The following is a 20186-nucleotide window of genomic DNA, read 5'->3' as shown; positions in this document are numbered from 1 at the left end:
GGCCAGGACCGATTTTGAGGGCGAGGCGACAGCGTGAAATATATCGCGGCGCTGAAAAATATATCGCGCCTCTAAAGAAATATATTTATACTCAAGCAAATGATTTTTTTTTTTTCCTGATGCGAAGTTTTTGATGTGTATTTTTATCACTTGCTTTTTTTCTTTTTCCTTCTCCTTCATTTCACTTCGCTTCCTTAAACTTCGCGGGAGATTGGACCAAGTGGAATGTCGTAAAGGTGATCCAAGGAAATACTTGAGCAAATTAAGTTTTGGCGAAGAGGTGTGTTTTTGGGGGGGCGGTTATTTTTTTAACTTTTTCGCTTAACTTCACGTCCATTTAATATCATCTTCGTACCTAAACAATATTAAGATTCCAGGGAGGGACTTTGAGAGCCATTCAGTCACTCGATTAAAAAAAAAAAAACACCTACTTTTTATATAATTAACTAAAGAATCGGCATTTTTACCTCATCTCACACTCACACACACACACACACACACACACACACGTCTGTCCTTCACTCTTTATATATTTGCCTGTCTTGTGTTTTGTTTCACCTTCCATCCTTTAATCCTTTCCTTACTCTTCTCTTTCTTTCATCCTTTCCTTCTCTTCTGTTTATTCGCTCTCTTTTTCTCTCGTTAGCCTTCTCTCTCCTCTTTCTTTCCTTTCTTAACCCTATGCTTTTCTTTTTTTCATCTTTCGTCCTCCCGTCCTTATATTTCATCCTTTCCTCTTCCCTTCTTTTCATTTGCTCTCTCTTTCCTTTCCCTTTAGTCTCCTCTTTCCTCTTTCTTACCCTTCTTAATCCTATTCTATTCTTCCTTTCATCCCTTCCCTCTTCTCAATCCCTCTTCCTTCCCCACTTCACATTTCCCTCTACTTCCCTTCCTCATATTACTCTCTTCCTCTCTCATTCAGAACCTCTCCTTTCCACTCAACCCAACTCCCATTCCTCTCCTTTGAAACCACTCCTTACTCCGTTCTACTCCACTTCCTCCTAATATTCTCATCCCTCCTCCTTCAGAACCTCTCCTTTCCCTCTTACCTCTACTCCTACTTCTCTCCTTTGATTCCCCTCCCTCCCTTACTCTCCTTCCTTCTCCTCCGATACAGTCCCACCCTTACTCTCCTTCCTTCCTTCCCCTTTAGCATTCCCCTTTATTCCTCCCCTTACTCTCTTCCCTTTCCTTCCGATCCAGTCTTCCCCTTACTCTCCCGCCCTCCTCCCTTCGCATTCCCCTTCCTCTCCTTACTCTCATGTTCTTCTACTCTCTTGCTCCTCGTGTCCTTCTCCTTCCCTTCCCCCACAAGCGATATCACGGGTCGAATATCTCTAAGTTCGCCGTCATTACCTTTACGAGTGTCATTACAATGCTCGTAACCCAGTCGAGGTCGTAGTCTTGCCCGTTGTTACGTCCCGCAAGAGGCACCGGGAGAGGGTCTGCCCGGGCACCTCCACCCACGCCTTTGTCCTCCCTTCTTTGGCCCGATCACCTGCGCCGTTCTCACATTCCGCGACCTTGAACTGATGGCGACGTGCGTATTTCCTGTCGAATTTTCCAGCCAATATTTACAGCGGGAACACGAGCCCCAAGTGGAGAACTGTCCGGGAAGTGATGCTGGGGGAGGAGGGGGAATAGATTGTGGTCGGGGCGTGTTGGAGAAGAGGGAGGAAAGAAGGAACGAGGCAAGGAAACGAAGAAAAGGGAGCAGAGAAGGAAGAAGAGGATGACAGGAAAAGGCAGAAGAAAACTATACCAGGAAAAGGAGACCAGAGAACGCAAAGAACATAGGAAGAAAAAGATCGCAAGGCAAGGGAGGAGAAAACTAAAAGAAGAGAGGCGAGGAAACGATGAAAAGAGAATCAGAGAAGACGGAGAGAAGGAAGAGGAGGAAAAGGATAACAGGAGAAGGCAGAAGAGAACTATACTTAACCAGGCAAACCAGGAAAAGGAAAACAGAGAACGCAAAGAAGATAGGAAGAAAAAGATAGCAAGGAAAGGGAGGAGAAAGCTAAAAGAGAAAGAGAGGAAGAGGAAGAAAATGATGTCAGGAAAAGGGAAAGAAAATTAAACTAAGACAGACTAACGAGGTAAAGAAAACCAGAGAAGGCGAAGGAGAGAAAGAGGAAGAGAAGAGTCGCAAGAAAAGAAAGAAGAGAACTAAGATAAACCAAGAAAACGAAGGAAAGGGAACAGGAGAATGCGGAGGAGAGGAAGAGGAAGAAAAAAAACCCGGCAGAAAAAAGGAAAAGAAAACAACACAGAGAAATTAAGAAAAAGGGAGCACGAAGAGGGAGAGGAAGAGAAAGAAAAAGACATCAGGAAAAGACAAGAAAACAGAGAAACTAAGGGACAGAGAGGAGACAAAAGCAAGTAAAAGGGATCCAGACAAAGAGAGAGAAGGAAGAAAAGAGGAGGCGAAGTAATGCAAGGAGAGTGTTGTGGAGACGTGGAGAGACTGGAGGAGGAAAAAGCTCGTGGGTGTGTGGTGGAGAGACGAGGAGGAAACTAGGAAATGGAACCACACAAAAGAGAAAGCGAAGAGCAGGAAAGAGATTATAGGAGAGGAAAGCAAGAAAGAGGGCCAATCAGAAGAGGGGAAAGGAAGCGAAGGAATAGGATATTGGCTTTGTTGAGAAGACGAGGAGGAGGAAACTAGGAAATGGAACCTCACAAAAGAGAAAGCGAAGAGCAGGAAAGAGATTATAGGAGAGGAAAGCAAGAAAGAGGGCCAATCAGAAGAGGGGAAAGGAAGCTAAGGAATAGGATATTGGCTTTGTTGAGAAGACGAAGAGGAGGAAGCTAGGATAGGAAATAGAACCAAACAAAAGAAAAAAACGAGAGAGAATAGGATTATGGGTGTGGTACAGACTAAAGAGAGAGGGAGAAGCAAGGAAAAAGAACCTAACGAAAGAGAAAAGGAAGAGAAGGAAAAGGAAAAGGTTAACAGAAGAGGAAGGAAAGGGAAAATATAGTGAGTGAGTTAGGAGGACAAGGAGAGAGGGAGACGAGAAAAAAAATAGGCCTACATCGGAGAGAACGCAAGAAAGAAGAAGAGGAAGAGGAGTAAGTGGAATAAATGGGATGAAGAATGAAGAGAGGTCACAAAACAGTCGTCGGAAGGAAGGAGATGAAGACAAACACACTTAAGATAAACGAAGAGAGACACAGAAGGAAAAAGAGCAATGCGAGGACGAGAATTAAGAGGAGGAGGAAGAAGAGGAGGAGGAGAAATGGATGGCGGGAAAACAGTTAAAGGAAGAGGAGAAAGATTAACAAGGGGAACATACTTAAAATGAATGAGGAAAACACAGAGAAGGAAAATGAGGTAAACGAAGACGAGAATTAGGAGGAGGAAAAGGAGGAGGAGGAGGAAGAAGAAGAGAAAAAGGATGGAGGGAAAAACAGATCACCAGGAGGAAAGGAAGAGTATGATTAACAAGAACACACTTAAAATGAACGAGGAATCACAGAGAAGGAAAATGAGGTGAGGGAAGACGAGAATTAAGAGGAGGAGGAGGAGGAGGAAGAAGAAGAGGAGGAGGAAAAGGATGGAGGCAAAAACAGGTCACAAGGAGGGGAGGAAAGGAAAGATTAACAAGAGGAACATACTTAAGATGAATGAGGAAAACACAGAGAAGGAAAATGAGGTAAGCGGAGTCGATAATTAGGAGGAGGAGGAGAAAGAAGAAGAGGAGGAGGAAAAGGATGGAGGCAAAAACAGGTCACAAGGAGGGGAGGAAAGGAAAGATTAACAAGAGGAACACACTTAAGATAAACGATGACAAACAGAGAAGTAAAAGGATGATGAGGAGGAGAAGGAGGAGGAGAAAAATGGCGGGAAAAACAGGTCACCAGGAGAAGGGGCGGAAACGTAAGATTAACAAATTTATGAACTCTGCAGCAAGAAGCGGAGGAGAAGGAGGAGGAAGAAGACGAGAAGGAGGAGAGGAGGGAAAGAGGGAAGGAAGGAGCAGGAAATGAAGAGATACGAGGGCGAGGGAAAGGGGTGAGGGGAGGAAGATAATAAGTAATTCAGATAAACCGCTTCAAGGGCTGCCCGTACCTACAGCGCCTACCCCCCTAAAGGGAAGCCCCGCGCAGCTCTGACTTAAAAATAACTCAATAATTTAACCCGAAAAGTTATGGAGAGCGAGAAATTATGCGGAAGCTTCCCCGCCATTCACGCCGCGGGAAGTTCCGGGAAATGGAAGGAAGGGAAAAATACACGGCCCGGGATTTGCGGCGACGGAAATACTTGTAAAAATAGGAAAGTTTAATTGATTTTTTTTAACTTTTATTTTTATTTTTGTTTTGTTTTGTGACACGGCGACAAGGGAGTTTAATAATAGTACGGAATGGAAGTAGTACTTGTAGTAGTGGCGGTAGTATTATTAATAGTAGTAGTAGTAGTAGTAGTAGTAGTAGTAGTAGATGAAGTAATGCAGCTGTTGTTGTTATTGTTGTTGTTGTTGTTGTTGTTGTCGAAAATAAAAGCAATAATATAAGGAAAAAGAAGAAGAAAAAAACAGGACTAAAATCAAAACATAAAAACAACAACAACAACAACAACTACGTGTTTACTAAAGCGGCGGGCGCATCGGTCAACATACGAACACACACACACACACACACACACACACACACACACACACACACACACACACACACACACACACACACACACATTCCAACGTTATTTGTACCGATCTCTCTCTCTCTCTCTCTCTCTCTCTCTGGATTCTTTTCATCTTCGCTTTGCATAATTTTTCCATGGCCAAAAACATGTCATGCATAAATTATTTTCTTCGTTTCATTGCCTCATCATATTCCTCACTCCTTTTTCTTTCTTTCCTTCTTTTTCTTCCATTCCTTCCTTCCTTCCATCATTTCTTCCTTCCTTCGTTTTTTTTATTTCCCTCGTAACTCCCATTTTTCTTCCTTCCTTCGTCCTTCCTTCTTCCTTCCTTCCTCCCTTAGTTTCCCTTTCTCTCTTCCCCGCCTTTCTTTGAACTTGAGAGAGGAAAAAAGAGAAAGAAAGGAAATTAAAGGAAACGAAACGGTAAGGAAAGGAAAGGAAAGGAAAGGAAAGAAATGGAAAGGAAAGGAAAGAAGAAGAAAGGAAAGGAAAGGAAAGGAAAGGAAAGGAAAGGAAAGGAAAGGAAAGGAAAGGAAAGAAAAGGAAAGGAAAAGGAGTGGAAAGGAAAGGAAAAGGAGAGGAAAGGAAAGGAAAGGAAAGGAAAGGAAAGACGAGGAAAGGCAAGGAAAAGGAAAGGAAAGGAAAGGAAAGGAAAGGAAAAGGAGAGGAAAGGAAAGGAAAGGAAAGGAAAGGAAAGGAAAGGAAAGACGAGGAAAGGAAAGGAAAAGGAAAGAAAAGGAAAGGAAGGGAAAATAAACTCGAGAAGGGAAGAAGGGAAAATAAAGAAAAGAATGAGAAAAAAAGGAGGAAAGGGCAATGTAAGGAATAAAAAAAGAAAGCAAGACAGAAAGAAAGACGAGGAAAGAAAAGGGAAGCAAACGGAAAGGAGAGGAACAGAAAAAAGAAAAAAGAAAAAAAGAGCACCAATAACAACAACAACAACAACAACAACACTAACAATAACAATAACGAACTCCCCCAAACCTCGGAAAAGAAGAAATAAACAAATCTACCTTCCACGGCTCGGCACGGGGAAGGTCAAATTAATCTCCTTTGGCGCAAATTAAACTCCGGAGAAGGTTAGCCGCTCCGAGTTATGAGTCGCCGAGTTTAGACCAGCTTTATGGAGAGCCAAGTGGAGGGGTGGAAGAGTGGAAGAGGCAGGGGAGGAGGAGGAGGAGGAGGAGGGGAGCGGAGAGGAAGTGAAGTGGAGGGAAGGCAGGGAATGAGAGGGAAGATAGAACGGACGTGAGAAGTGAGATATAGACCTAAAAATGAGGTTGATGGAGAAGAAGGAAGAGGAGGAGGAGGAGGAGGAGGAAGAGAGTGAGAAGAAAATGAGAAGTACAGAAGAGGAAAAAAATATGAGTAGTAAGAATAGTAGAAGTGATAGGAGGAGGGGGGGGAAAGGAGGAGGAGGAGAAGGGTTAGAGGAGGAGGAGGAGGAGGAGGAGGAGGAGGAGGACTAAGACGAGCAGCAGTATTAGAAGTGGTTATAGGATGAAGAGAAGGAAGAGAATGAAGAGGAAGGGGAGGATGAAGAGGAGGAGGATAATAATAATAATAATAATAATAATAATAATAATAATAATAATAATAATAATAATAATAATAATAATAATAATAATAACAATAATAATAATAAGAGGAGGAGGAGGAGGAGGAGGAAGAGGAGGAGGAGGAGGAGGAGGCGGAGAATGTACGCATTATCCTTTACAGTTCTCATTTGGCTTTTGCATTTTCCGTTCTCGCCTCGCTTTCGTCGGCCAAATCTCTTTTCTAATGGGCCTGTTTCTCCCTCTTATTTCCTAAATCACAAACTCTAACACCTCGCATTCTGTCCCCTCTTTAACAATCTCCTCCTCCCCTCTATCTCTCTGTCTTTCCCTCTCTCACTCCCTGTTTCTCTCTTTCTATTCAAGTTTCTCATATCTCTCTCTCTCTCTCTCTCTCTCTCTCTCTCTCTCTCTCTCTCTTCTTTCTTTTACATGGAATAATCTCTCTCTCCCTCCTCTCTCTTATATCTCTATTCTCTACTTTCTCCCCCTCTCTCTCTTTTCCTCTCAACATTTCTCTCTCTATCTCTCAATCTCACTTTTTTAGCTGCATTTCATTTTCAGCTTTCCATCTTCCACCATTGATACTCTTTCTGTCTCTGTGTATCTCTTTGCAACACACAAAAAATTTCTTTCTTTTCTACATTACATCTACATTACCCTTTCCTCCTTTTCTCTCCTTCTTTGCTTTAGTTTCCCTTTTTCCTTTTAGTTTATCTTCCCTTCCTTTCCTTTTCCTTTCCTCTCCTCTTCTTTTCTTTCCTTTCCTTTACTCTTCTTTCCTTTCCTTACCTTTTCGTTTCCTTTAATTTCCTTTCTTTCTCTCTTCCACAGCACCCCGTCACAGCACATCCCCCGTAACACACACAAACACATGCTACAGCCCCTTCCCACAACCCATGAACCCGTCACCAGCACCTCCAGGCCACAGACAGACCACACTAATCTTTTTCCTGCCAGCCGTTCGCCTTCGCTTCGCTTCTTGTCAATTCCGCGGCCCGAACTTGTTGGCGACTTTGAAACACGACCAATTAATGTTGACAAACGCACCAAGCCACCGACCAACTCTTTCCTCGGCCTTGTCCTCGCCACACATGACCGCCAAAGACACGAGCGAGGGAAGACAATGAAGAAGGAAAGGTGAAGACACGGAAGAGAAAGGGTGAAGAAGTGCTTGAAAATACGTTGTGTTGTAAACTATGAGATGTTATGAGGAAGACAATGTGGCTCCAGAATCGATGTATCTCTTTACTTATCTGTCTGTCTAAGAAGAAAACAGGAGTACAGGAAGACTTTAGACATACAAACATATAAAAAAAGTACTCTAGACTAGTTAAAGGAAGATCTTGAGGAGAAAAGGCAATACTTAAAATACGAGTACGTTAAAATGTATATCTTTACTTATCTGTCTGTCTTAGAAAAAAGGAGTAGAGGAAGGCTTTAAACATACAAAGATATAAAAAAAGTACTCAAGACTAATTAAAGGAAGATCTTGAGGAAAAAAAGCCAATAATCGGAATAAAAGTACGTAGTATTACGAGAGAAGAAAGACATAGACAACATAGGAAAGAGTGAAATCTGAATGAAGAGAAAAACAACTCAAATACGAACAGAAACATGAAGGAGAAGAGAAATAACTCGAGAAAAAGTACACAAAAGGGAAAAAGAAGGTAAATATAAAAATAAGACTACGTAGCATTATAAGAGAAGAAAAATCATAGACAAGAGAGGTAGGAGGGAAATCTGAATGAATAGAAAAACGACTCAAACAAGAACGGAAATGAAAAGAAGGGAAATTATAGTGCACGCGAGGAAACTGCAAAAGGCAAAAAAAGGAAAGAATAGAAGAATAAGAATAAGGGTACTAACATTATAAGAGAAGAAAAATCATAGACAAGAGAGGTAGGAGGGAAATCTGAATGAGTGTAAAAACGACTCAAATAGGAAGAGAAATAAGAAGTTAATTAATTAGCAAGATACGGCGCCAGAGAAAATAATGTCATTTTAGGAGTATCTTGGAGACAGGAGGGAGAGCGTGTAGATAATTAAGGAAAGGTGGGCGAGGGAGAACAGGTGAAGGCCAGGATGGGCGATAGAGAGAGGGAGAGGGAGGGAGACACAGAAAGGTGGCGCAGGACAAAGCAACGGACCTTAACAATTTTCTTTACAGCTTCTGGAAAAACAGGAAATCTTTGTCTCAGGGGAAGCGAAGGGAAGGGCGACAGTCGGAGGAAAATATGAGGTACGCGTTCCTTTGGATTCCTATAATTGTAAAGAAAAAAAGGAGGGGGAGGAGGAGGAGGATGGAATATCAAAGGAGGGGGAAACAAGAGGAGAAGGAGGAGGAGGAGGAGGAAGGGAGAGAAACATGAATGACAATTAAAAAAAACAGGAAACAAGGCAAGGGAGAATAGAGGGTGAAGAAAAAATACCCAGAGGAAAAAAAAAGACGTGGAGACATGAAGAAAAACATTATTAAAAAGAAAAAGAGAACAAAAAGAGCGAAAAAAAATAAAAAGACGGAAAGAATTAGGAAAAAGAGAAGAGATAAGAAAAAGAGCGGAAAAATTGATGAAAATAAATTTAAAAGAAGCAAGAGAGAGAGAGAGAGAGAGAGAGAGAGAGAGAGAGAGAGAGAGAGAGAGAGAGAGAGAGAGAGAGAGAGAGAGAGAGAGAGAGAGAGAGAGAGAGAGAGAGAGAGAGAGAGAGAGAGAGAGAGAGAGAGAGAGAGAGAGAGAGAGAGAGAGAGAGAGAGAGAGGTGAAGAAAAGAGAGGGGAGAAGGAGGAGGAGGAGGAGGAGGAGGAGGAGGAGGAGGAGGAGGAAGAGAGAGGGGGAAGGAGGATGTAAATAAGGAATGAAAGAGCGAGGAAGAGATAAGAAACGAAAAATGGAGATAGGAGTTGATGAAAGAAGAGAGAGAGAGAGAGAGAGAGAGAGAGAGAGAGAGAGAGAGAGAGAGAGAGAGAGAGAGAGAGAGAGAGAGAGAGAGAGAGAGAGAGAGAGAGAGAGAGAGAGAGAGAGAGAGAGAGAGAGAGAGAGAGAGAGAGAGAGAGAGAGAGAGAGAGAGAGAGAGAGAGAGAGAGAGAGAGAGAGAGAGAGAGAGAGAGAGAGAGAGAGAGAGAGAGAGAGAGAGAGAGAGAGAGAGAGAGAGAGAGAGAGAATGAAATATGAAGATGAGGAAAAAAGATGCCGTAAAGAACGATACAAAGGGGGCAATTTAAACGCCTTTAGGAGCGAAAAAAAGAAAACGTTGGAGGTGATAAAGAGGGAAGGGAAGAAGGAAGAGCGGGAGACGAGGGTTTTAATAATAGAAGGAGGAAAAAGATGCTGGAAAGAACGACATAAACAGGCCTCAATAAACAGCTCTTGTATGCGGAAAAAGGAAACACTTGAAAATAGGAAATAATAGAGAAAAAAACTTATGAAAAAAAGCAGGCCGTGAAAGACTTGATATTTGCACTATAATAAAGATGCTGAAAAGAACGACATAAACAGGCCACTATAAACAACTCTTGTGTGCGGAAAAAGGAAACACTTGAAGATAGGAAATAATAGAGAAAAAAACTTACGAAAAAAAGCAGGCCGTGAAAGACTTGATATTTGCACTATAATAAAGATGCTGCAGAGATAGACATAAACGGCCACTATAAACAGCTCTCTTGTATGTAGAAAAAAGAAACACTTGAGGATAGGAAATAGTCGAGAAGAAAAAGCTTATGAATGAACGGGATATGAAAGAGATTATACATTAGGAAGGGGAAAAAGATCCTGGAAAGAAAGATACAAAAGGCCACTATAAACAGCTCTCTTGTATGTAGAAAAAAAAACTTGAGGATAGGAAATAGTCGAGAAGAAAAAGCTTATGAATGAACGGAATATGAAAGAGATTTAACATTAGGAAGGGGAAAAAGGTGCTGGAAAGAAAGATACAAACTGTCCATTATAAACAGCTCTCTTGCATGCAGAAAAAGGAAACATTTAAAGAAAGGAAATAATAAAAAAAAGCTTATGGAAGAACAGGCGGTGAAAAGAGACGAAATATTTACACGAAGAAAAAGATTCTGGCAAGAAGGACACAGACAAAATATAAACAGCTCTCTTATACATAAAAAAAAAACTTGAAAGTGGGAAATAACAGAGAAAAAGCTAATGAAAAAAAACACGGGTGGTGAAAGAGATTAAATATGAGTGAAGGGGAAGAAGATGCTGGGAAGAGCGAGAGAAACAGAATGTAGACATGTTTTTCTTGTGGTTGGAAAATATGAAAGAGCTTGAAGGTGAGAAATAATTGAGATAACAGACTAATGGAAGGACAGGAGATGAAAGAGATCAAACGTTATAACAAGAGGGAAAAGAAAACGGAAAAGAGCGATACAAACAGATCAATTTAGTAAAAGAAGAAACACACTTGAAGGCAGGAAATTGAAAGAAAAACGTGATGGAAGAACAGGTGATGAAAGAGATGAAACAATTAACAAGAAGAGCAAGAAGAGGTAAAGAGAGAGGTACAAACAGGTTTTTCTTAGGTAGATAAAAAAAAAAATTGAAGGGTGGGGGAGGGAGGGTGTGTGCGGGGGGGGGGGGAACGGAGGGGGTTTCATGCCCAAAAACAAGAGGTATTGAAAGGAAGGGAAATAGGGAAACATAAATATAATAGACTGTGTGTGTGTATGTGTGTGTGGGGGGGGGGGGGGAAGGGGGGTAGGGGTAATATAAAAGATAATAGCAAGAAAGAAAGAAAGAAAAAAAAGAGATAAAATGTTCTTTTCCGACACACACACACACACACACACACACACACACACACACACACACACACACACACACACACACACACACACACACACACACACACACACACACACACACACACAGGCACGCACACACGCACGCACGCACGCACACGGTCCATGTGAGATTATTCATGCATATACAAGGCCTGAGAGAGAGAGAGAGAGAGAGAGAGAGAGAGAGAGAGAGAGAGAGAGAGAGAGAGAGAGAGAGAGAGAGAGAGAGAGAGAGAGAGAGAGAGAGAATAAATAGAAAGAGAGAAAGATGGAAGAGAGATGGAAGATAGAGAAGAGTGAAAATGCAAATTGAAAAAAAAAATCGAAGGGTCAAATCCTTCACGAGTAAAGAGAAAGAAAGAAAGAAAGAAAGAAAGAAAGCGGGGAGGTCTGGAGGGGAGACTGATGGAACTGCGACAATGCGACACTATTTCCTGTTTTATCGTTGGGTCTCCCCTTTAAAAAAGCCCCGAGGAAGACGACGGGAGTGAATAAGGAATGTTACGGGTCCCTCCAACCAGACGGGACCCGTTTCATGATTTCCTGAGTCGAGAGAGTGAGAGGGAGAGTCAGGAGGCGGCGCACACGAAGAACTTAAGACCTTTCATGCTTACGGGAGCGACAGACAGAAGGAGAGGAGAGAATAGGCGACAAGAATCGAGGAAAAAAGGGAAGGTCATGATTTTTCACTGGTCGCAGATGTAACCAGTTGGAAAAGTGCGAAGGAGGCAGAAGGGGTAAAAAAAGCGTGATTCTTGTATGTTGTTAAAGACAGAAAGAGGAGGAGAGGAAAGCAAACAATGAGGACGTTATAGAAAATAAGTCACGATAAATTTCCTTTGGTCGCTACTTAGTTAATGAAACGAGTAAATGAGAGACATAAATAAATTAAAAAGAGCGAATCGTGTGAGTTGTTGAAGACCGAAATGGAGGGAAAGGAAAGACAAGAACAACAACAAAAAAAAAATTCATGCTATTTTCCCTCTGGCTTCAATAATGGTTAATGAAGGGAGGAAAAAATAGACAAGAGTAAAAACCTCGACTCCTGTGGATTGGTAAAGACAAACGGGGAGAGAAAGAGAGAGAGAGAGAGTTAAATTAGCTTCAGTATTTCGCTCGTTTTGATACTTTTTTTTTCTTTCATATTTCTTCTTATAAGAAATCACAAGGAAAAGATCACGTCAGTCTCCTTCTGCCTTCAATATCCGTTAAACAAAAGGAGTAAGCAAACAGTAAAGGGACAGGAATCAGTTGAAACAGAAATGGAGAGAGAAAAGCAACCAGACAATACGAATAAGAAATCACAAAGAAAAGATCATGATAGTTTCCTTCTGCCTTCAATATAAGTTAAACAAAAGGAGTAAGCAAACAGTAAAGGGACAGGAATCAGTTGAAACAGAAATGGAGAGAGAAAAGCAACCAGACAATACGAATAAGAAATCACAAAGAAAATATCACGATAGTTTCCTTCTGCCTTCAATATCAGTTAAACAAAAGGAGTAAGCAAACAGTAAAGGGACAGAAATCAGTTGAAACAGAAACGGAGACAGAAAGGCAACCAGACGATACGAACACGAAATCCGAAAAGAAGAGGTCATGATATTTCTACTCCGGCCTCAATTGTACCTACTTGGCGAAGTGTATGATAGACAGAAATAGGTAAAAGGGTCATTTGCTGTGATTTGAGGGCGCTGGGGGCAAGAACAGGGTTAGAAATAGGTGTAATAGGTGCGTTTCTTCGCTGTGTAAGACGCTCGGGGTAGGAGAAGTTGGCGTGCAAGGGGAGCGTTGGGTTGTGATATTTATTATGATTATTACGCCAGACTTCCACCCCGGGCGCCGCGCATTGCCGGGGAAAAAGTGTGAAGGGACCTTATATCTCGCCGCCCTTCCCTTTCTCCGCGCGTGTGTGTGTATGGGTACGTTTTTGTATTAGATTATGTGTTGTTATTGCTTCATTTCCATTTTGTCTCGCTCTCACTTCTGTTTGAGTGAGTATGAGAATAGTTTCTGTCTGTGTCTGTTTGTCTGTTTCTCTCTTCTTTTGTCTGGCTGTCTATTTGTCCGTCCCTTTGTATCTCTCTTTGTCTGTCTATCTATCAATCTCTCTATTTGTATACTCACTGTATCACAAACATACACAAACAAACACAAAATCATTACTCTTCTACTCTTGCAACCTCCCACTAGTTTCTCTCTCTCTCTTTTCCACCTATCTTCACTCACCCTGACACCTTTCTTTACCTCCCTCCCTCCTTCCCACCCACCATTCCATTCCTCCCTGCCTCCTCATTCTTTTCTGGCCGCCTTTCATTCATTCCTCCCGGCACCCTTTCATGTCTCTATCTCCTCCACCCGCAGGAAAGCCAAAGAAGGAGTCGAAGTCCTGGACGCCGCCGGAGTTCGATGAAAGTCTACCTCGCAGCCTCACCGTGATGGAGGGCGAACCGGCAGCTCTTCAGTGCGTCGTCAGCAAGCTACGCGGACGATCAGTAAGTTTTCCCGCCCATAAAGTAGGCAAAAGACCTTTAAATCGTCGCGCACGGACTCAAAAGCAATCCATTCACCGAAAAAAGAAAGGTGTTAAGCCGGAAAGATGGAGGACTTCGAAGGCTTTTTACACTGTGAGAAATACGAATGGGGTGAATTGTACTCTCCGGTGAATTCGCTGTCGTCCATACTAATTCCTCTTCCTCTTCGCTTGTCTCCGTTCGTGGTTGCAATTCAAGAAGTGTTTTACGTAATCTTAAGTTTTTTTCAAATGTGAGAAATACGAATGGATTGTATAGTACTCACCGGTGAATTCGCTGTCCTCAACACTAATTCTTCTTCCTCTTCGCTTGTCTCCGTTCGTGGTTGCAATTCAAGAAGTGTTTTATGTACTGTCTTAGGCTTTGTACCGTGTGAGAAAGACGAAGTAGTTGTATAGCACTCTCCGGTGAATTCGCTGTCCTCGAGTATAATTTTTCTTCCTCTACTTCTTCTTGTCTACGTTAATGGTTGCAATTCAAGAAGTGTTTAACGTAATGCCTTAAGCTTTTTGCGGTGTGAGAAAAACGAATGGGTCTTTCAAGAGGAGAGCATCGGGACACCTCTCCTCACGAAATCAACCTCTCTTTTGGGCACTCTACGGTACTCTTTTTTTTTTTATATATAGGGGCAGTGCTTAGCGTTTTTTTTTTTTCGTCTTCATTATAACTTTTTTTTGCCCTTGAGCTGCTTCCTTTACGGTAAAAAAAAGTAGTCTCCGGTGAATTCGCTGTACTCAACACTAATTTTTCTTCCTCTTCGCTTGTCGCATTTCGTGGCTTTAATCCAAGAAGTGTTTTACTGGTTGAAGTTTGTGGAAGTTTTCGTAGTTTTGCTGCAGGGAATCTGATTTGGAAATACGCGAACGATTATAACCGAAATAAAAAGAGAAGGATAAAAAGAGTGTGCAACGCTTAGTAATTGATTGATCCTTTAGTGTGTGTGGAGCAGAAAAGTTTGTGAGTGCGTGATTTACCTAATTGCTTTTACTTAATAATGGTGATGTATGTGAGGGAAAAAGAGTCGTAATGATTGATATTTACTTTTGAAATCATTTAAACTTTCTGGAAACATTGTAGTCATTATAAATATATTTTGTTCCTATTATCAACGAATTAATTTCCGATGTATTTTTTTTCTGATCTCCTTGTGAATAATTTATAGTTGGCTTATTTTTGTATATTTGATTGCTTGTTTATTTACTCTACTTTGCCTTACTTTACTTTACTTTACCTTACTTAACTTTGCTTTACCTTACTTTACTTTACTTTACGTTACTTAACTTTACTTTACCTTACTTTACTTTACTTTACCTTACTTTACTTTACTTTACCTTACTTTACCTTACTTTACTTTACCTTACTTTACTTTACTTTACCTTACCTTACTATATTTTATTTACCTTTTTTGTGCGTTACCTCTCCTCACCTCTCTCTCTTTTTTACTTCCCTCAGGTGTCTTGGATCCGCCAGACTGACCTTCACGTGATCTCCGCCAACGACCTGACCTTCACCACGGACGGCAGATTCAAGGTCACCATAACCCTCCCCAAACCCTAACCCCCATCCCTAACACAATCACACACACGTACTCTGTTGGATTCACCTTAAACACACTACCTGGACCCGTCTGTGCATGAATAGGGAGTCCAAATACAATATATGAAGAAAAAAATATACCAGTAGCATATGCAGTAGTAGTAGTAGTAGTAGTAATAGTAGTAATAGAAGTAGTAGTAATAGTAGTAGTAGTAGTAGTAGTAGTAGTAGTAGTAGTAGTAGTAGTAGTAGTGGTGGCAATAGTGGTAGTAGTAGTAGCACAATCACTCCTCCTCATGATCGTATTCGTTAAAAATACTTAGTCTGCTACTCAAACAGTTTTCTGAAGCCTATGTAACATATTCTGAGTTAGGTATACACAAAATAGAAAGATTTCGTTCAACATCACAAAATCTCAGCAAATATCCTGCCACATTTAGCACCAAAAGACTGATCACCAGAAGGTTCTCAGCACGAACTCAAACAGACTGCATCAACTTTGCAATGTCAACAAAACAAACAGTGTGTCAAGGGCGGATCGTCACTCTGGGCGTGGCGCGGTAAACTCTACGGACACAATCAACCAGATTTACATTACTCAGTCTGCTTCGATGCGTCAACACAGGCCCATAACCTTTGCTCATACATCTGTTTTTTTTTTTTTTATCTATCTATTGTATAAGAGGAGATGTGAGGCAAGTATTAAAGAAACATATATCACGAAAGTATGTGAGATTGAGAGACTATCACCATGGCAGCCAGAGAGGAATTTCTCTATCAGGAAAGGCCACCACCAACAACAATATCTTCCCTTCCTCTCCAGCTTTCCTCCTCCTCTTCCTTCTCCTTTTACTCTTTCTTCCCTTCCTCTACCTCCTTTTTACTCCCTTTTAATCCTTCTCTGTTCTCAGTAAGTGCGCAGATTTTTCTTAATTTTCTTGTTAAATCCACCACCAACGACATCAACTCCCTCTCCTCTTCATCTTTCTTCCTCCTCCTCCTTCTCCTTCTTCTACTCTTCCTCCTCTTCCTCCTTTTTTCTCTTTTATTTTTTTCTCAGTAACAGTGTGCAGACTTTTTTTCTCTTTTTCTTTCTATACTTTTTGCATATATTTATTTTCGCCCAAGTTCTTACTCTTGTTCTTATTCTTTGCATTCCTTCCCATCTTTTCCAACTTCTTTCCTTTCTGTATCTTTCTTATGCCTGGAGCACTTCCTCTTTCCTTTATTTATTGTGCTCCTTGCATTCTTATCCTCATTGTTCCTCTTTCTTTTCTTCTTTTTCTTCTTCTTCGTCCTTTTCATCTTTCTCATCCACTTTCTCCTCCTCCTCATTCCTTCCTTCGACTTCTCCTCCACTTCCTTCCTCTTTAACCTTCTTAACTCGCATGATCTCTCTCTCTCTCTCTCTCTCTCTCTATCTCCTTGTCTTGTACTCTTATTAGAAACATCTTTTGCTCAATATGCGGTTCCTGGCGAGCACTATAAATCATTTTCCCGACCTTCGCTATTCTGGACACGGTTCGAGTCTCCCTCACCCTCACTCTGACCCTCATGCCTTCCCTTGTAGCTTTCCATCCGCACACATTCCGCCTTTTCCCTCGCAGATGTCACACGTGTATTTCTCTCTCTCTCTCTCTCTCTCTCTCTCTCTCTCCCTTTGTCTTTCACTCACTCTCTATCTGTTTATCTTTCTCATACACACATGAACAAATAAAAAATAAAAACTTTTTCACCAGGCATGTGTCCTATTAATAGCCCTATTTTTCTCTCTATCTATCTACCTATGTCTGTCTTTCTGTCTATATATGTTTCTCTCCTTTTCTCACTCTCTTTGTCTGTGTGATCTGAATATCTATGTAAATCTATATAAATCTCCCACTCCCTATCTATCTATCTATATGTTTCTCTCCTTTTCTCACTCTCATCGTCTGTGTGACCTGAATATCTATGTAAATTTATGTAAATCTCCCTCTCCCTATCTTTCTATCTATCTATCTATGTTTCTCTATACCCATCTTTCTCTATGTCTCTATCTATCTATCTATGTTTCTTTCCCTTTCCCTCTTTCTCTCTCCAAACCTTTTTCACAAGGAATTCGTGTCCCCGGCAGGTGGTGATTGACAACACGACATCGTCCTTCACCTTGGAAGTGGCGGAGGCCCTGAGGAACGACTCTGGGGTGTACGAGTGTCAGGTGAACACTCGACCCAAGCTCTCACGTGCCTTCAACTTGAGTGTCGTGGGTGAGTGATCCGTGTGAGGAAGGATGTGTGTGTTTGGGTGGATGGGAGTAAGTAAGTGTGTGTGTGTGTGTGTGTGTGTGTGTGTGTGTGTGTGTGTGTGTGTGTGTGTGTGTGTGTGTGTGTGTGTGTGTGTGTGTGTGTGTGTGTGTTTCTGTAGTTTTCTTTTTTTTTCAACTTTCCACACTCCTTTTTTCCCAGTGTTTTGTTTTCTCTCTTTCCTTCTTTCTTGTTTTTTCCTTTTTTTCCACCTTCCACTTACTCCTTTTTTTCCTTGGCTTTTTTTTTACAGCAGAGGAGACAGCTCAAGGGCAAAAAAATAAAATAAAACAATAATGAAAAAAAAAGCCCGCTATTCGCTGCTCCTATAAAAAAGCTCAGAGGAGTGACTGAAAGATAGGTCAGTTTCGGGAGGAGAGGTGTCCTGATACCCTCCTCTTGAAAGAGTTCAAGTTGTAGGCAGGAGGAAATACAGATGAAGGAAGATTGTTCCAGAGGTACCTGCGTGAGGGACGAAAGAATGAAAATGCTTGTTAACTCCTGCGTAAGGGAATTGGACAGTAAGGGATGAGCATGAGTAGAAAGTCTTGTGCGGTGAGGCCGCGGGAGGGAGGGAGGCATGCAGTTAACAACTTCAGAAGAACGGTCAGCGTGAAAATATCGATAGAAGATAGAAAGAGAGGCAACATGGCGGCGGAATTTAAGAGGTAGAAGACTATCAGTAAGAGGAGGAGAGCTGATGAGACAAAGAGCCTTAGACTCCTCTCTGTCCAAGAGAGCTGTGTGAGTGGAGCCCCCCCACACGTGAGATGCATACTCCATACGAGGGCGGACAAGGCCCCTGTATATGGATAGCAACTGTGCGGGGGAGAAGAACTGGCGGAGACGATACAGAAAACCCAACCTTAATGAAGCTGATTTAGTGAGAGAAGAGATGTGAAGTTTCCAGTTAAGATTTTGAGTTAAGGATAGACCGAGGATGTTTAGTGTTGAAGAAGGTGACAGCTGAGTGTTGCTAAAGAATAAGGGATAGGTATTTGGAAGCTTGTGTCGAGTTGATAGGTGGAAAAATTGGGTTTTTTGAGGCACTGAAGGACACAAAGTTCCTTTTACCCCAAACGGAAATTATTGCAAGGTCTGAGGTTAAGCGTTCTGCAGCCTCCAGTCTGGAGTCATGTAATTCCTGTTGAGAGGGTCTTCTGTTGAAAGAAGTTGAATAATGCAGAGAGGAGTCATCAGCGTATGAGTGGATAGGACAGTTTGTTATGGAAAGAAGATCATTGGTGAATAACAGGAAGAGAGTGGGTGATAGGACAGAGCCCTGTGGAACACCACTGTTGATAGGTTTAGGGGAAGAACAGTGACCGTCTACCACAGCAGAGATAGAACGGCCGGAAAGGAAACTGGAGATAAAGGAACAGAACATAAGAACATAAGAACGCAGGAGTCTGCAAGAGGCCGGTAGGCCTGTACGAGGCAGCTCCTATAAGAACATAAGAACGCAGGAGAGAGGGATAGAATCCGAGAGAGGGCAGTTTAGAAAGCAAAGAGTTGTGCCAGACTCTATCGAAGGCTTTCGATATGTCTAGCGCAACTGAGAAAGTTTTACCGAAACGGCTAAGAGAGGATGACCAAGAGTCAGTTAAGAGAGCAAGAAGATCGCCGATAGAACGCCCCTTGCGGAACCCATACTGGCGATCAGATAGAAGGTCAGAAGTGGAAAGGTGCTTTTGAATCTTCCGGTTAAGGTTTGATTCAAAAACTTTAGATAGACAGGAAAGTAAAGCTATAGGGCGGTAGTTTGAGGGATTGGAACGGTCACCCTTCTTTGGCACGGTCTGTATGAAGGCGTACTTCCAGCGTATTTCTCTCTCTTTTCCTTGTTTCTCTTTTTCTAGTTTTCCATTTTCTTCGTTTACACTTTCCTTTTCCCTATTTTTTATTGTTTTCTCTCTTTCCCTTTTCCTCCTTTCCTAATTTTCCCTTCTTTTCGTCCCATTCTCTCTCTTTCTTTTCCTCTGTCTTTTTTTATTGTTTTGTATCTCTCTTTTCCTCCTCCTCTCTTTCCTCTCGGCTTTATTGCATCGTCGTGTCTTTATAACCTTTGCCTGTTTTGCTTTTTTCCCTCTCTCTCTCACTCTCTTTCTTTTTCTCTCTCTCGTTTAGTGTCTCCATTTGGCTCTCTCATTCCGTCTGTCTCACTTTTTCTCTCTCTTCCTTTTATCTCCATGTTTCTTTTTGTTTTTCTCCACTTTCAAACAATACCTAGTCTCTCTCTCTCTCTCTCTCTCTCTCTCTCTCTCTCTCCATATTCATTTGTTTCTTCTAAATTGCTTTACATACATCTAAGACTCAATTTCAGACCCTCAAACCCATTCTCTCTCTCTCTCTCTCTCTCTCTCTCTCTCTCGTCACCTTTCATTCCATTTTCTGATTCTTCTCTTTCACTATTAAATTATTTTCCTCGCAATTCTTTTCCCCTTCAATTTATCCCCTCATTCCCTCCCTCGTCTTCTCTTTCCCTTCATTTCCTCTCGGCCTTAAGACAACCGCTTCCTCCTTCTTATCTACGTTCTTTTGTTTTATTTCAGTGTTGCTCTCATCATTTACCTCCTCCTCCTCCTCGATATCTTCTTCTACGTCCTCTTCTTCTTTCTCCTCCTCCTCCTCTTTCTGGTATGTTTTATTTTCCAACAGTACTTTCATCTCTATTATCTCCTCCTCCTCCTCTTCGTCTCCCTTTTTCGCCAATATCATCTTCATCCCTATCTCCTCCTCCTCCTCCTTCTCCTGCTTCTGTTTTTCTCTCTCATAGGATCTCCACAAGTACCTCTTCTTCGTCTTCCTATTTCCCCAACGGCATCCCACTGCTATGCTCATCTCCTCC

General features: G+C 41.8%; 1 protein-coding gene across 1 annotated transcript in view; it reads left to right on the top strand.

Annotated features, from left to right (window-relative positions):
• LOC126983960 (zwei Ig domain protein zig-8-like) overlaps window positions 1–20186 on the top strand; it is a 78732-nt gene that overhangs the window by 37172 nt on the left and 21374 nt on the right. The window contains exons 2-4 of the mRNA XM_050837231.1: window positions 13351–13481; window positions 14973–15050; window positions 17170–17302. Coding sequence (XP_050693188.1) covers window positions 13351–13481; window positions 14973–15050; window positions 17170–17302 — 342 coding nt within the window. The remainder of the gene's footprint in view (window positions 1–13350; window positions 13482–14972; window positions 15051–17169; window positions 17303–20186) is intronic.

The sequence above is a fragment of the Eriocheir sinensis genome, chromosome 55, assembly GCF_024679095.1.
Source record: "Eriocheir sinensis breed Jianghai 21 chromosome 55, ASM2467909v1, whole genome shotgun sequence".
Lineage (NCBI taxonomy): Eukaryota > Metazoa > Arthropoda > Malacostraca > Decapoda > Varunidae > Eriocheir > Eriocheir sinensis.
This window is presented reverse-complemented; position numbering and strand designations above follow the sequence as displayed.